Source organism: Hemiscyllium ocellatum, chromosome 29, assembly GCF_020745735.1.
Source record: "Hemiscyllium ocellatum isolate sHemOce1 chromosome 29, sHemOce1.pat.X.cur, whole genome shotgun sequence".
Taxonomy (NCBI): domain Eukaryota; kingdom Metazoa; phylum Chordata; class Chondrichthyes; order Orectolobiformes; family Hemiscylliidae; genus Hemiscyllium; species Hemiscyllium ocellatum.
In genome coordinates this window covers 56,717,679-56,735,553 of record NC_083429.1, presented here as the reverse complement: position 1 = coordinate 56,735,553, position 17,875 = coordinate 56,717,679, and the positions used below count along the sequence as shown (strand labels likewise).

Genomic DNA, 17,875 nt, shown 5'->3' with positions numbered 1-17,875 from the left:
TCACCCTTGTCATTCACTGATACTCCCATCACTGAATCCCTCACTGTCACAATCCTAGGGGTTACCATTGATCAATAACTTAATAGGACACTCTACATAAATGCAGTGGCAGCAAGAGCAGGTCAGAGGCTTGGAATACTACACTGAGTAACGCACTTTCTGACTCTCCAAAGCCCAGCCACCATCTACAAGGCAGAAGTCAGAAATGTGTTGGTATATTCCCCATTTGCCTGGTACTATGTTGGCAAACATCCACTCGCTGCATTACCGCCACTCAGCAGCAGTGTACTATCTACAAGGTGCATTGCAAAATTTCAGCATCTTCTAAACCCATGACCAGTTCCATCTAGAAGGACAAGGGAAACAGGTACATGGGAACACCACCATGTATGGTTAGGAAGTTTGCAGATGGCACCAAAATTGGAGGTGTAATGGACAGTGAAGGTGGTTATCTCAGAACCACGAGGTCTTGATCAAATGGCCGAATGGGTCGAGGAGTGGCAGATGGAGTTTTAATTTGGGGAAATGTGAGGTGCTGCATTTTGGAAAGGCAAATCAGGGCAGGACTTAGACATCTTAGAGTGCAGGTTATAGTTCCTTGCAAGTGGAATCATAGGTAGAGAGGATAGTGAAGAAGATGGTTGGTACACTTTTTATTAGTTAGTGCTTTGCGTATAAGAGTTGGTCAGTCATTATGTGGCTATACAGGACATTGCTGAGGCCACTTTTGAAATATTGTATGGAGTTCTGGCTTCCCTGTTATAGGAAGCATGTTGTGAAACTTGAGAGTTCAGAAAAGGTTTACAACGATGTTGCCAGCGTTGGAGGGTTCGAGCTACAGCCAGAGGCTGATAGGCTGGGGCTGTTTTTCCTGGAGTGTCAGCAGCTAAGGTGTGACTTTATAAAGATTTATAAAATCGTGAGTGGCATGGAGATTGTAAATACCCAGGGTAGGGTAGTTCAAAACTTGAGGATATGGGTTCAAGGTGAGAGGGTAAAGATTAAAATGGGACCTAAGCGGCAGCGTTTCCTGCAGAGGTTGATGCGTGCATGGAATGAGCTGCAGAGGATGTGGTGGAGGCTGGTACAATTACAACATTTAAAAGACATCTGGATTTGTGTATGAATAGGAAGGGTTTGGAGGGATGTGGGCTGAATGCTGGCAAATGAGACTACATTAGTTTAGGTTATTTGGTCAGCATGGACAGGTTGGACCAAACGGTCTGTTTCTATGCTATCCAGCTCTGACTCTGTGACCTGAAGCTACTCACCAGCCTGACTTAGAAATATATCACTATATCCCATGTGAATTTTTTAAAAAAGTTGTAATGAACAGAGATTTGTGGCCAGTGTGCCGTGCCTGTTGTGAGGCAGATAAGCTAAGGCACAATGGCGGCTTGATTTTTATTTTGGCTTGAATGAAGACCATATCTTTAGTACTTCCGAGGCAAGCGCCACCACAAGGTATGATGAGCATTGGCACAAAATTATTCTAATTTATTACCGAAACACACAAGCAAGTGTCAGTCATTCAGATCTTCAAGTCTGCTATGCCATTCACTATGATCATTAGTCATCCAAACTCTGTAGTCTTCTCACTTTTTCCCTGTATCTTTTGATTCCATTAGTCCAAAGGACTATATGTGTGGCTTTTTTAAATCTTCAATGTTCTGTACTCAACAGTTTTCTATGACAGAGAATTTCACAGGCTCTCTGGGATGAAGAAACTTTTCATCTCTGTCCATATAGGATTGTGACCTGTTTCTGGACTCCCTGGTCATTTAAGGTCATCATTCTTGTATCTCCTCGGTCAAATCTTGTAAGAATTTTCTGGGTTGCTGAGACTCCCCACCCCCCCCTTGTTTATTTTAAACTCCAGTTAATGTAGCCCTAACCAATCTGGTCTCTCCAGTGCATCAGTTCTACCATCCCAGGAAACAGTCTGAGGAACTGCAAAGGTTTCCCAATCGCCAGAACATCTTGGCTCAGATTGAGATCCAGACTGTGCACGCTGTTCCAGGTGTGGTCTCACTAAGGTCCTGCATACTTTCAGCAAGTCATTCCTGCTCCTGTATTCTAATCCTCTCACTATGAAGGCCAACATACCACTTGTTTTCTTTACCACCTGCTGTGCCTGCATGTTTGCTTTCAAAGAGTGATACAGGAGAACACCCAAGTCTCACTGCACCTTCACTTGTCCCAATCTATTGTCATTCAGAAAATAATCTGTCTTCCTGTTTTTGCTAACAGTGGCTAACCTCTCCTCACTTTTATCAACATTATATTGCATTTGCCACGTTTGCCCACTGTCCAAATTGCACTGAAGCTTTGCTGCATTCTTACAGCATATCCTTCCACTCAGCTTTGTGTCATCTGCAGATCTGGGGAATTTGTGCAATTTCTTCATCTAAATAATTAATATATAGTGAATTGTTGGGGTCCAAGCACTGATCCCTGCGGAACTCCATAAATCATTGCCTATCACTCAGAAAAATATCCTTTTAATCTTGTTGTTTCCTGTCTAGTACAATTCTCAATCTATTTTAGAACATGCTCTCCAATCCCATGCACTTCAATTTTGCATGACAATCTCTTACATGGGGCCTTGCTGAAAACCCAAGTAAATCATGTTCACTGCATCACACTTATCTACTCTCTGGTACATCCTCAAAAGTTTCTAGCACATTTGTCGAGCATGAATTCTCCTCTGTACATTCACGCCAACTCTGGCTGATCTTGTCACTATCTTCAAGTGTTCTGCTTTTGCATCTTTTATAGTGGACTTTCCCACAACTGGTGTCAAGGTAATCCAGTCTATAATTAGCTATTATCTCTCTGCTTCTCCTAAATAGTGGGGTTACATTAGCTACCCTCCAATTCCTAGGAACTGTTAGAGTCTATAAAATTTTAGAAAATTACCATTAGCATATCTGCTATTTCTATGGCCACTTAAGTACCGTGGGATGAAGGCTATCAGGCCCTGGGGATTTATCTGCCTTTAATCTCATTAGTTTCCCCAATACCACTTTCTTAATACTAAACTTATTTCGGTTCCTCCTTCCCATTAGCTCCTGCGGTCCCCTTTTTTTTATTTTGGGGATGTTATTTGTGCCTTCCTTTGTGAAGGTGTACTAACGTATTTAATTGGCTTGTTTGTTCTCCTTTAGATACCCCGGTTTATGACTAGGAGACATATATTCATCTTGAGGGGCATACGTAGGATAAATAGACAAAGTCTTTTCCATGAGGTGGGAGAGTCCAGATCTAGAGGGCATAGGTTTAGGGTGAGGGGGAAAGGTATAAAAGAGACCAAAGGGGCAACTTTTTTTCATGCAGTGTGGTACGAGTATGGAATGAGCTGCCAGGGGAAGTAGTGGAGGCTAGTACAATTGCAACATTTAAGAGGCATTTGGATGGGTATATGAATTGGAGGGGTATGGGCAAGGTGCTGACAGGTGGGACTAGATTGGGTTGGGATATCTGGCCGGTATGGGCGTGATGGACTGACGGGTCTGTTTCCGTGCTGTACATCTCTATGCCTCTACTAATCTTTTTTCTTGACATACCTATAGGAACATTTACTAGGAGTTTGTTCACTGCAAGCTTACTCTCATTCTCTATTGTCTTCCTTTGCTGGAATCTAATTTGTTTCCAGTCCTCATCTGTTGCTTTTCTGGCTAATTTCCATGTGTGTTCCTTGGATTTTAATTCTATCCCCAAGTTCCCTTGTTAGTAATGGTCTAAGCACTTCTGCTTCATTTCAGAGTACCATAAAAATAAATAACTGTCTACTGTCATCCGTTCAAATAATGATGTTCAATTTATTATGGCTAGTTGGTGCTTTGCCCCATCAATTTCTTTATTTAGGTTCAAGACCCTAATCTCAAACAACTCTGCCACTCTCCATCATAATGAAAAAATTGTCCTATTGTGGTCACCCTTCCATAAGGGAAAAAGTGAAGATTAGAGATGAGATTAGAGTGCGGTGGTGGAAAAGCTCAGCAGATCAGGCGGTATCTGAGGAGCAGGAAAATCTCTGTTTTGGGCATAAGCCCGAATGAATTCCTTTTGAAGGGCTTATGCCCAAACGTCAATTCTCCTGCTCCTTGGATGCTGCCTGACCTGCTGAACTTTTCCAGCTCCACACTCTTGACTCTTCCCTCAGGGCCCATATAGAACTAATTGTCAAGTATTCCTTCCTCAACATAACAGTCAGTCAAGGCCTTTTCTGTAGTTGGTCACTCAAAGTATTGATCCGTAAGACTATCTCATGTATTCTTGAAGAATTCCTCCTGTCTGCTACTGGTTTGATTTGCCGAATCTAATGCAGTTTGAAGTCCCCCATAATTACAACCATACGTTTATTACTTGCATCTTCCAATTTCCTTTTTAATACCTTCTCCAATATTACCAATATGATCTCTATGTAGCCCTTACTAACATCTAAATCTATTTGTGTGATTAATTCATTTATTTTTATTGCAAATGTTCAGGTCACTTATGGTCCTGTTTACTGTGGCCCTACTTGATTCTAGCCTTTGGATTCTCTGCCTATCACTTTTCTTATTTTTCGTTGATTTTACCCAGTCATCCATCTGCCTGCATAGATTCCCACCCCCCTCGCCATTTTAGTTTAAACTGTCTCTGACTGCAATTGCAGCTAGCACCTTGGATGTCAATTCCAGTCCTGCTCAAATACAATCTGCCCAGTTGTACCATGCCATCATCTCTCTACGTATTTTTCTGATATATGCTGCTATTAGGACATGACCCACTCTTACTAGTATCCTTACATACAGCTGAGGAAGGACACTACTTTGACTGGGACAACGCATCCATCTTGGGACAAGCCAAACAGAGATACGCATGAGAATTCCTAGAAGCATGGCATTCCAACCAGAACTGTACCAACAAACACATTGACCTGGATCTCATTTACCAGTCCCAAGAAACAGAATGGGAAATGGCATCACCACAGGAAAAGACATTGTCAATTCAAGCAAACCTAAACACATAAGTAGAAAACGGGTTTTATCCAGAGGCTCACTGATAATGTGACCCAGTATAGTGATGAAATTCTGGAAACTAACTTTCTGAGTAAACTTACATCCAGAGCAGTGTGTACTGTCTACAAGATGCACTGCAGAAATTTGCCAAAGATCCTTAGACAGCACTTTCCAAACCCATGACCACTTCCATTTGGAAGGACAAGGGTAGCAGGTACTTGGGAACACCACCACCTTCAAGTTCCTCTCCAAGCTACTTACCACCTTAACTTGGGAAACATACCGCTGTTCCTTCACGGTCATTGGGTCAAAATCCTGGAATTCCCTCCCTATTGGCATTGTGAGTCAACTCTCAGCAAATGGACTGTGACAATTCAAGAAGGCAGCTCACCACCACCTTCTCAAGGGCAAATAGGGATGGGCTATCAATGCTGGTCAGCCAGCGTCACCCAAGTCACATAATTGAATTAATTTTTTTAAAATGGCAACACTGAATGCTGTTGTCAGCAACAGAGTGAAAGTGCAGTTCTGAAAGTTTCCTATTTCCAAACATGTCTATCATTCTCAATGTTTCTGGTGTAAATTATGCTAAATATCAACATTTGATATTGAAACTCAAATGATGTTAAATTTGATGTTGCTGAAACATGGAATTTGAGTTGATTAATTTTTGACACAGGAACACTTGTCAAAGGCAGAACCCACAAAGTAGACTGATTTGAAACCTACTGAACAGAGGTCATATCAAGGTGAGCCCAGAGTAGGGAAAGGAGTGTGAGTCTACTTGGCACACCCTCCTCATTCCTGAAGAAGGGCTTATGTCTGAAACGTCGATTCTCCTGCTCCTTGAAATGCTGCCTGACCTGCTGTGCTTTTCCAGCAACACATTTTTCAGCAGAGGTCATATCTGTCCAGAAGTTAAAAGAAAAACCCTACCTGATATGCAAGCCAAACACAGCACTTAGAGCTTCATATAACTTTAGCTTTAAAAAGTCATGCAAAAAACTGATACAGCACAAAAACACAGATCAATCTCTTTGAAGGAGTTCTAACTACTTATGACACTGGAAATTTATGCCCCATTTATAATGGGATCCAAAGGGCACCTAGTTCTTCTATCACCAAAGCTGTCCTGTTGGAATCAATTGATCAATTGTTATGCCATAGAAAAACCATATGTTCTACTAGTAGAACAGTATTTAGCTGTATTATTAAAAGAGGATGACTCCCATTTGATCTCCAGTTCCCTGCACGGTTGAATTAGACAAAGACCAGCTTAAAGTTAAGTGTGGTGCTGGTAAAGCACAGCTGGACAGGCAACATCTGAAGAGCAAGAAAATTGATGTTTCAGGCAAAAGCCCTTCATCAGGAACTGATGACCTGTTTAACTAAAACATCAATTTAACTTTAAAACATGATCAATTGCTTACCAGTTGGAAGGGCACCTTGCAAGGATGGAATTTTACCAAACTGCTGAAACATGGCAAGTCCTATCTCGTACGTCGTGATGCAACATAGTTATAGGGAACGAAAAGAAAACAACAGAATCATAATGCCTTCAAGAGAGCCAGTGTAGACATGTTGGCTGAATGGCCTCCTTCTGCACCATAACAATTCTGTGATGACCATCTTCATTTTGAAGGGTACAGATCATTCCACAGGACATCACTGATGCAAAAGTCATTGTACAAAGCAAAAATGCCAGAGATAATTGGAATTATTAGAGGGGTATCTGGCTCTTCACTTTCACTGAGAATGCCTTAGCTCAGATCGTTCACAAATGATGCCATGAACTTGCAGACCAAGTCTATCCAGAAATGCAGTCCATTCTGGCAGATCTACAGTTCACATAACTTGCAGCTGGGACAGAGAAAATTAAGTGTAAGGAATGATATATCCCAGTAAATGAAAACCAAAAGAACTGTGGATGTTGTAAGTCAGAAACAAGAACAGTAATTCTGGGAAAGTTCAAAGTCTGGCAGCATCTATGGAGAGAAATCAGAGTTAATGTTTTGGATCCAGTAACCTCAGAATTCATGGTAGCTAAGACAAAGTTGATTTTTCTTTATGCACAAGGTAGGAGGAGAGGGCAAGGAGTAAATGATAGGTGGAGATAGAATAATTGGACAAACAAAGGAGTGGATAACGATTAGCCTGGAGAATGAATAACTACTGATGGGGACTCTTAGTGGCTAACAATGGATTGTGTGTGTTAGCAGACCATGTGATAATGAGGCCTGTATGTGGGGATTGGAGTAGGGACATGGAGGAGGTGCCTCAATCCCTCAAATTATTGAACTCTATATAGAGTTGCGAAGGCTGTAGTGTTCCCAAACAGAAAATTAGATGTTATTTCAGCTTGCGCTAAGTTTTACTGGAGCACTGCAGGCAGAAGACAGAAATGTTGGCCAGGGAGCAAAGTGGTGTTGAATTGGCAGATATCTGCAAACTCAGCATCTTTTTTGTGGACAGAGTGGAGGTGTTCTGCACACCAGTGACCCAGTCTACACTTTGTTTCCCCATTGTAGAGGAGATCAAGTTGTGAGCAGCGAATACAATAGACTAGGTTGAGTGAAGTGCAGGTAAAGCACTTTGAGCATTGAAGACAGGAGGAGTAAATGGGAAATGGATGTTACACCTTTTGTGGTGTGTGGGTGGGGGGTGTTGGAGGAGGAATGTTGGAAGAGTGGACCAGAGTGTCCCAAAGGAAAAGGTCTTTGCTAAAGGCTGACAGGAGAGGGGAATGTGGTGATGGCAGAAGTGGCAGCTAATGATCCTCTGTATGTGGATACTGGTGGAATGGTAGGTGAGGACAAGGGGGACCTTTTTTAGTTGTTTTGAGTGGGAAGAGAGGGTGAGGGCTGAAGTACGGGAGATGGGTCAGACTCAGCTGAAACCCCTGTCAACTATGGTGCTGGGGAATGCTTAGCTGAGGAAGAAGGTGGGCATTTTGGAGGCCCCCTTGCCAAAATCATCAACATCCGAACAGATGCAATGAAGACAGAGGAGCCAAGAGATAAATATATCCCTCTACTTTTGCTTTCATAGGTCTCTGTCACGTTCAACACCAGCAGAGCAGAACTGCACCAGATCTTGATGAAAACTCTGTCTACTAAAGTTCAGTCTCATTCATTCCTTCCTGATAGCATGCATGTACACTCTTGTTGGATGAGGGCCCTTCCTGATGAAGGGCTTATGCCCAAAACGTCGAGTTTCCTGTTCCTTAGATGCTGCCTGATCTGCGCTTTTCCAGCAACACATTTTCAGCTCTGTTGGATGCACAGTTTTCCATTGTGGTTGGAGTGAAGAGCATAGTGAAATAGAGCTGTGTTCCAGCCTCAACTCTCTTGATAACTTATCTTTTCCATGCTCACAATCTTTGCCTTCACTACAGATCCAGGAGACCTGCAAAGTATGTCAGATATTAAGATTGAAAATCTGCGTAGATTGAAAGCAAAGACAAACATACTGCATACCTTGATCAAAACTCTCCGATCTCCCTCCCATGTATCAGAAATGGTAGGGAGCACAGGGCTTAGTGAGATGGAGGAAATGAAGCAAATCTGTATTAGTAGAGAAATGATGTGGGGAAATTGGAATTGAAGACTGATAAACCCCCAGGGTTTGACAGTCAGCATCCCAGAGTACTTAAGGAAGTGGCCCAAGACATAGTGGATGTATTGGTGGTCACCTTCCAAGATTCTTTAGACTCTGAAGACACTATTTTAAAAATACAGAAAGAGAGAAAACTAGGAATTATCCACCAGTGAATCTAATATTAGTAGTGGGGAGGGTGTTAGAGTCTGTCATCGAGTTTTACACCAGAGCGCTTAGCAAACCACAGGTAGGCGTAGATAAAGTCAGCATTGGTTTACAAAAGGGAAATCATCCTTGACAAATTTACTGGAATTCTTTGAGGATTTGATGAAGTTAATAAGGGGATCCAGCAGATGTAGTTAATTTGGACTTTTAGAAGGTTTTCAATAAGGTCCCATGTAAGTGATATGTAAAATTAAAGGACATGGGATTGGAGGTAGTGTATTGAGATGGATTCAAAAAATTGTTAATAGTTAAGAAACTAAGTAGGAATTTGCTGGTCTCTGGGGCAGTTCCAGCAGATTGGAAAACAGCAAATGTGGTGCCCCTGTTTAAAATGGGCGATAGACAAAAGATGGGGAATTACAGACTGGTTAGCTTAACTTTAGTAGTGGGGAAAATGCTTGAGTCTATTATCAAGGAAGAAATAACAAGGCATTTAGATAGAAATTGTCCTGTTGGGTAGACGCAGCACTGGGTTCATGAAGGGCAGGTCATGCTTAATTAATCTTTTGGAATTCTGTGAAGGCATTTTGAGCAAGGTGGACAACAGGGACCCAGTAGATCTGGTGTACCTCGTTTTCCAAAAGGCCTTCGACAAGGTGCCTCACAGGAGGCTGCTGCATAAGATAAAGATACGTGGCGTTACAGGTAAAGTATTAGCATGGAAAGGGGATTGATTGAATAACAAAGAGTGGGGATAAATGAGTTCTATTCTGGTTTGCAATCAGTATGTAGTGGTGTGCCTCAGTGATCATTATTGGGACTGCAATTATTGAAAGTTACATAGATGGTTTGGAGCTGGGGACCATGTGTAGATGGCACTAAGATGAGTGGCAGAGCAAAGCGTGCAGAGGACTGTGAAATTTTGCAAAGGAACATAGACACTTTGTATTCCATCTGCCAGACCTTTCCCCACTCAATGTTAGTAAATATGAAGTTATCCATTTTGATAGGAGTATCACTAAAAAGGACTATTTAGTTCAATGGTTAAAAAAAATTGCGGCATGCTGCTATGCAGAGGGACCTGGGTGTCCTTGTGCATGAATCACAGAAGATTGGTCTCCAGGTACAACAAGTAATTAGGAAGGCAAATAGAATTTTGTCCTTCGTTGCTAAAGAGTTTGAGTTTAAGGACAAGGTTATGTTGCAGCTGTATAGGATGCTGGTGAGGTCACACTTGGGGTATTGCATGCAGTTTTGGTCTCACTTGAGAAAGGATGAGCTGGCAGTGGAGGGGGTGCAGAGGAGGTTGGTTTATGAGAAGAGACTGAGTAGACTGGGATTATATTCATTGGAATTTAGAAGAATGAGAGAATCTTATAGAAACATAAAATTATGAAGGGGATCGATGTAGAGATGTTTCCACTGGCAGATGAAACTAGGACAAGAGGGTATAGTCTCAAAATTACATGGAGCAGATTTAGAATTGAATTGAGAAGGAATTTCTCCACGCACAGGGTTGTTAATTTATGGAATTCCTTATGCGGATCGGTACTTGGACCCCAGCTGTTCATTTTATATGTTAAATGGATGAAGGAATTAAATGTAATATCTCAGTTTACGCAAAGCTGGGTGGAAGGGAGAGCTGTGAGGAGAATGTAGAACGTTTGAGTGGGGTTTGGACATGCTGAGTTAATTGCCAAATGCATGAAAGATGTAGTATAATTAGATTACTTAGTGTGGAAACAAGCCCTTCGGCCCAACAAGTCCACACTGATCCTCCGAAGAAAGACCCACCCAGATCCATTCCCCTACATCTAACACTATGGGCAATTTTAACATGGCCAATTCACCTAACCTGCACGTTTGGACTGTGGGAGGAAACCGGAGCACCTGGAGGAAACCCACGCAGACACTGGGAGAATGTGCAAACTCCACACAGACTGTTGCCTGAGGCGGAAATTGAACCTGGGTCTCTGGTGCTGTGAGGCAGCAGTGCTAACCACTGTGCCGCCCAGTGTCGATAAATGTGAGAGTTTTCACTTTTTGGTAGCAAAGAGAGAGGCAAACTTATTTTTCTGCAAATTGAGAGCAGAATATTAACAAGATCTGTGTCCTTGTTCACTGGTCACTGAAAGTAAGACCACTGGTGAAGGAGGGAGTAAAGAGGGCAAATTGTATGCTCGCCTTCATAATGAGAGGATTCAAGAACATGGATAGGCGGCATCTTGCTGTAATTGTACAGTGTCGAGCGGGTAGTGCTTCTCCCCAGCCCCAGCACCCCCCCTCCAATTTATCTCTCCTCCCTGAAGGCTTCCTGCCTCTATTCCTGATGAAGGGCTTTTGGCCAAAACGCTGATTTTCCTGCTCCTTAGATGCTGCCTGACCTGTTGTGCTTTTCCAGCACCACTCTGATCTAAACTCTGGTTTCCAGCATCTGCTGTCCTCGCTTTTGCCTAGTGCTGGAAAAGCACAGCAGGTCAGGCAGCATCCCAGGCGCAGGATAATCGACGTTTTGGGTGTAAGCCCTTCATCAGAAATGTAATTGTGCAGTGTAATGATGAGATCACACCTAGAATATTGTATGCAGTTTTGGTCTCCATATTTGACAAAACATATCCTTACTATAGAAGGAGTGCAGTGAAGATAAACCATTGATTCCTGGGGTGGCAAGACTAACATAGGAGGAGGGGAGTTGACATTTCGGGTTGGAAACCTTTCATCAGGAAAAAGAGTACTGATGAAAGGTTCCAACCTGAAACATCAACTTCCCTCCTCCTCCTGACGCTGATTGACTTGCTGTGCTTTTTCAACACTATCCACTCTGATTGTCCAGTATCTGCGGTTCTCGCTATCTCTAAGACTAGCATGAAAAATTTAATTGATTAGAATTGTATTTAACGGAGTTTAGAAGAATGAAGGGGGAGTCTCTCAGAAATCTATAAAATTCAAGCAAGATTAGACTGGTTAGATGCAGGAATGATGTGCCTGATTGTAGAGGAGTTCAAAACTATGGTCTAATGATAATAGGTAAAGCTTTTTAGACTGAGTTAAGAAATTTCTTTATCTAGGGATATGGGAGGAAGGCAGGATTAAGCTCTTTGATCAACTCTGATCACATCGAATGACAGAACAGGCTCGGTGGTTGAATCACCTACTCCTTCCATCTTCTGTTTCTGTGTCTCTGTTTCTGTTTGTAATTTATTGTCCACTACCTAAGAATTGAAAACTAGCTCATTATCTCTACCCCCTGGTCACTCTAAGTAACAATGCTGGAGGCAAAACTCAGTATAAATGTTATAGCAGCCATCACCTTTGGCTGACTTGGGCAAAATGCTGAAAATGCTCAACAGATGGAAATTAAAAGCAAAAGTAGGCCATCCAGCTCTGAGTCTACTTGCCATTCAACATGGTCATGCTTGATCCTCTACCTGAATGGTATTGTATCACTAACTCCCTATACGCTTGATGCCTTGTGTCTAGAAATCGGTTTCTTTCTTAAATTTATGAAGTGCCTTGTCTTCCACAGCTTTCTGTGTTAGAGTTCTGCAGGTTCAGTACACACTGTGAAGAGACTTATTCTCAATTCTGTAGTCTCCTAAATGAGGCAATAACCCTTGTTTTTAGATCTAGCAGCATTTGTGGAAAGGAGAAGAGAGTCGGAGGTCTCCCTCTCCCCACAGATGCTGCTGTACCTGCTCAGTGTTTCCAGCATTTTCTATTTTTATTTGCTGGTTCTTAGCATTGTGTATGGCTGTCAAAAATGGACTATTTATGAGAAGCTCAACTTTAATTTTTAGTTCAAAGTTTGTGAAAAGATTTGTAGCTCGGGTGCTCGTTGTTGTGGTTCTGTTCACCGAGCTGTGAATTTGTGTCGTCCCCTGTCTAGGTGACATCCTCCGTGCTTGGGAGCAATTTTTAGTGTTTGTGTATTTTAGAATATCAGAGAAGCTGAAAAACATGAATGTCATTGTCCTCTTGAAGGCAAATGATAAATTCCTTCCCCCAGTGAGTGATAAGCATGTGGAATTCTCTGCGACAGAAAAGCAGTTGAAACCAAAACATTTGAGTATTTTCAACAGGAATTGGGTATAATTCTCAGAGTTAAAGGGATCAAAGGATGGGGTGGCTGGGGAGTGGGTTGAAGCAAGAATAGGGTGCTACATTGGCTGACCAGCGTTGATCATGTTGGGTGGTAGAGCAGGCTTAAAGGGCCGACTGGCCTATTCCTATTTTCTATGTATCTACATATTCCCAAATATGTTGCACTCGTCAAGCAGAGGTGACTGTTCAGTCAGACACATTTTGTAGGACACTGGATGAATGTAACCTAAGGGTTTCATATATAGCAATGCAATCACAGCCAAAAGATAATTCAGATAGCTAAAGCTCCACATCAGTGGTCCTTGCACTTGTGCTATGCAGGTGCTAAAGATCGATTGTTGTATTTGGGCAATACCAGACCATGTCAAAATATGACGTCATAGAGATGTACAGCATGGAAATAGAACCTTCGGTCCAACCCATCCATGCCGACCAGATATCCCAACCCCATCTAGTCCCACCTGCCAGCACCCGGCCCATATCCCTCCAAACCCTTCCTATTCATATACCCATCCAAATGCCTCTTAAATGTTGCAATTGTACCAACCTCCTCCACATCTTCTGGCAGCTCATTCCATACATGTACCACCCTCTGCATGAAAAAGTTGCCCCTTAGGTCTCTTTTACATTTTTCCCCTCTCACCCTAAACCTATGCCCTCTCGTTCTAGACTCCCTGACCCCAGGGAAAAGACTTTGTCTATTTATCCTATCCATGCCCCTCATAATTTTGTAAACCTCTATAAGTTCACCCCTCAGCCTCCGACGCTCCAGGGAAAACAGCCCCGGCGTGTTCAGCCTCTCTCAGTAGCTCAGATCCTCCAATGCTGGCAACATCCTTGTAAATCTTTTCTGAACCCTTTCAAGCTTCACAACATCTTTCCAATAGGAAGGAGACCAGAATTGCATGCAATATTCCAACAGTGGCCTAACCAATGTCCTGTACAGCTGCAACATGACCTCCCAACTCCTGTACTCAATACTCTGACCAATAAAGGAAAGCATACCAAACATCATCTTCACTATCCTATCTACCTGCGACTCCACTTTCAAGGAGCTATGTTTTAAGTCTCCAAGAGAAAGGCTGTAGTAGTGGGTACAGTGGATTCTTTCTTGATTATATGTTTTTGGAGATAAGTCTCTTGATTTAAACTTAAAATATAAGCCATAGCTATTAATTTAACCTGGGGCAGTGTTTGTAGAGGAGTAAGACAGTGTTATTTTCTGGGTTTGCAGATTGTGAAGGAGCAAAAATGGCCTTTGCAGTGATATGTACCCAGGGAGATAGTGAGGAAAGAGATCGATCTGAGACGGGTACAGCTGAGAACAGAAGTGAGTCAAACAGGCAGGGACAAGGTAGGACTAAGAAATTAAACTGCATTTATTTCAATGCAAGGAGTCTAGCAGGGAAGGCAGATGAACTCAGGGCATGGTTAGGAACATGGGACTGGGATATCATAACAATTACGGAAACATGGCTCAGGGATGGGCAAGACTGCAGGGCTGGCAGCTGAATGTTCCAGGATACAAATGCTACAGGAAGGATAGAAAGGGAGGCAAAAGAGGAGGGGGAGTGGCATTTTTGATAAGGGATAGCTTTACAGCTGTGCTAAGAGAGGATATTCCCAGAAATACACCCAGGGAAGTTATTTGGGTGGTTATATTATAGAGGTGAGAGGAACATCTACTTTTGTTCGTGTCTGTTTGTGTCACCAAGCCATGGTCTGTTTTCTGTTCCTCTCATCTTATTGCAATGAATCTATTTTCAGTATGGAAAGTCTCAACTTCTGAAGTTTAATAATTTGAACACTAGAAGATATCCAGTGATATGAATAGTTTTGCAGATGTATTGAACTTCTTATTCAAGCAAAACTATCCCTTCAGATATCCAGCAAAGTACTTAGATGTACACTTATGATGCCATGGCATAAAAGGCTTCTATGGCAAGTGTTGCAAAATGGGATGCGAATAGTTACATGGTTTTGGTGCTAGTGCAATAGGTTGAATGACTTTTTCTATGCCCTAGATCTCTAGATCAATCAGATTGCATGGCTTTTAATATTTTAACACAGGGTGATTGCACCCGATTGCTCATACATTGAAGCAATATGTGATGTTTTAGAAATTTAAACTGGTAATTCTGGCTCTTTTTAAAGCTGTGCCTCTAATTCCATTAATCAATATGTGACAGATATTTCTTTAGCAGACTCTGTTTTGTGTCCCTATAATCTTCAGGTCGCTATCTCCATTTGGAAAATGAGTCACACTGGTGGACGTAGTTTTGTCGAGGTTATTTGTGAAAAGTACAGCCCAGAAAATTTTCCATATCGACGAGGAATCGGCATTGGCATCCACACCTCTGCAGGGCCACAAGGCTCACCCATGAAAGGTATGTGAAACTTCATGTTTGTTTGCTGTCACATCCACCTCATCAGTTCCTGTTTGTGGGCTGTAACCAACTACTGAGGTTCAAGAATTAAGAAATGAGGGCAGTTTAAAGAAAGGGGTATCTGCTTACAGCCTCAACTATACATGTGCCTAAACACCAAATGTGCATGTGCAGGATTCCAGACGTCTAATTTACATAGATTTCATATACAAAGTCTGCAGTGCACAGGAAAATGCAGTTTTGACGTGAGATTCAACATCAGGGAGTGAGGACAAGGCAGATTGAGGATGGCAGGTGTGAGACACAGGGTGTGGAGAAGGGAACGTGAGGCAGAGAGAAGTCAAGGAAATTTCTGATCTCACCTGTCCCTCCTGATTTCAAAAACACACTTCTCTGCCTCTGCACAGTGCAACCTTTTGTCTAGTACCATACCTAAATTTTATGTGATGCTACATGTGTCTGAAACCATGAGTATGTACATTTCTGGATTGGCTGCATGCACAGTTCTAGGTGTCAGCAGACAATTCTTTTCAAAAGCATGTGCTTCAATGTTCATGTGCAGTGTGGTACTTGCACTTGAGATCATATGTTTTACATGACACAGTATCTGGAATTGTGCACATGCACTTTTCTGGAAAGTGTATATGCATAGTTGCCCACAGCTGTGGATGTCATTACACACCACCTAGAAAGAATCCCATAAGATTTATCTTTTGTTCTGACCCATCCCAAAGTTTTCTTTTGTCTATGCGTACATTTTGGTCGGCATTTGTTTGAGATACATGTGTGAATATTCTTTACTGTTACTTGTACTCCAGTGCAGATGTACTGTGAAAATGTACTTTATAACGGCTGCCTTTAATGGTGCCATCTGAGGTGCAAGTACCTCGGTGCAAATGTCAGTTTTTAAATTTAAAAAAAATTGTTTGTGCTTATACCTATGTTTTGGTCCTTTTGCATCTTGTGTATTTTTGGTTGCTGGTGTTGGAAATAAATTATTCTCTTGCAGGCAGCTTATGGTAATATTTGAAAAGAAGTGAAACTGCAAGTTGCTTTTCTTTCCCATTCATTGCTTCCCAGCAGGTAGCAAATGATAGGTACATTATCTCACTAATAATCTGCTATTGGTCACTTACATTCAGAATTGATTTTGAATTTTTCATTTCCTTTAGCACGCCTGAATCTCCCAACTATCCTCGTGCTGGATGGTTGTGGAATTACAACTGCTGGAAAGGAAAGCGATATTGCTGCCTTCTGCTCGCATGTCTCTGAACTCGACCTGTCTGATAATAATCTACAAGACTGGTACGAGGTAAATAGGTTATGAACCAAGAATTACTGAGCACAGCTGGTAGGTTCCACACACTGGCAAGTGTTGCTGTATTATTCATAGGCTATTTCACTAAAAAGGTAACAGCGCACTTAGTTCTGCAATTTAATCATTTTCTCCTTTCCCATGTTTTTGTTTTACTCTGTAGCTCTTTCTTTCCTTTTGTTTTTTTCCCCTTGATTCCCTCCTTTCTTACAGGGACCAGCTCCTTGATGGCCTGTGGTTGCAAGGCAATAATTGTCATACAAAACAGCAAAGGTTGGGAACACAGCAGATCAGTCAGCATTTGTGGAGAAAATCAGCAAACTAACTTGTTGAGTGCGGAACCTTCTTCAGAACTGTTTACACCTGGCCCTGGTGCCATGTCCCAGTAAAGATCATATATGTGAGTGTTGCCCAGAATTTGACTGCACAATGGCGTCACAGCTAAGCTCAACTGTGTCTTAACTTAATGTTCAGACAAACCCTCCATCAGTGATCATTGGATGTGACCAGAAACACAAACTTTGATTTTGCTCTTCCAATTCTGTAGGTATCTCCGTTCAGAACAGTTAACTCAATGAAGGCCAGAAACTGACCCAGGCATCTGGCTAGTCTTTCTTGTTAAACTATTTGCATTGTGTTAACTGATTAAAACATCAAGGATCTTGTGTATGGCCTTAATGTCTTTATCGTCTCTAGGATCAATGTATCTAATTCTCTCCATTTTTATTAAACTTTACCTTGTTCCCTTTTTTTCTCTTAGTAGAGTTTATAGCTGTCCTACTCCTCCTGGAGATCTCCCTAAACCATCAACCTTCTCACTCTTCCTCATACAGTACAGAAAAGGCCCTTCAGACTGTAGAGTCTGTCATGCCAAAAATGTACTGCCTGCACGAGTCCCACTGTCATGCCATAGACCTATAGCCTTGACTGTTATGACGTTAAGTGCTCATCCCAAGTATTTTATAAAAACTTGAGATATTTCACATCAACTACTCTTCCAGGCAGTGCAGACCACCTCCTCTGGCTGAGATATTTTTGTTTTGCCTTTCACCTTAAAATTATTCCTTCTTGTTATTGGCCCTTTGACTAAAGGGAACAGCTGCATGCCCCTCTTAATCTTGTGCAACTCCATCAGGATCCTCTCCCCTTTTCTGCTGCAAAGAGAAACGCAAGTTTATCAAGCTCCTGTGTTTGGCTGAAATACGCCATCCTAAGCAGTATTCTAGTGAACTCGCTTTTCATCCCCTCCAGTTCATTCACATCCTCCTTATAATATGGTGACTAGAACTGTATTCTGTGCTCTC

At 42.0% G+C, this 17,875-nt stretch overlaps 1 protein-coding gene across 4 annotated transcripts in view; it reads left to right on the top strand.

Annotated features, from left to right (window-relative positions):
- The window catches only part of tbcelb (tubulin folding cofactor E-like b), a 62,101-nt gene that overhangs the window by 1,615 nt on the left and 42,611 nt on the right, over positions 1–17,875 (top strand). For all 4 annotated transcript variants that reach the window (XM_060846998.1, XM_060847000.1, XM_060846999.1 and 1 more), the window contains exons 2-3: positions 15,103–15,256; positions 16,429–16,568. In XM_060846998.1, the coding sequence (XP_060702981.1) occupies positions 15,124–15,256; positions 16,429–16,568 (273 nt within the window). In that variant the 5' untranslated portion in view covers positions 15,103–15,123. The remainder of the gene's footprint in view (positions 1–15,102; positions 15,257–16,428; positions 16,569–17,875) is intronic.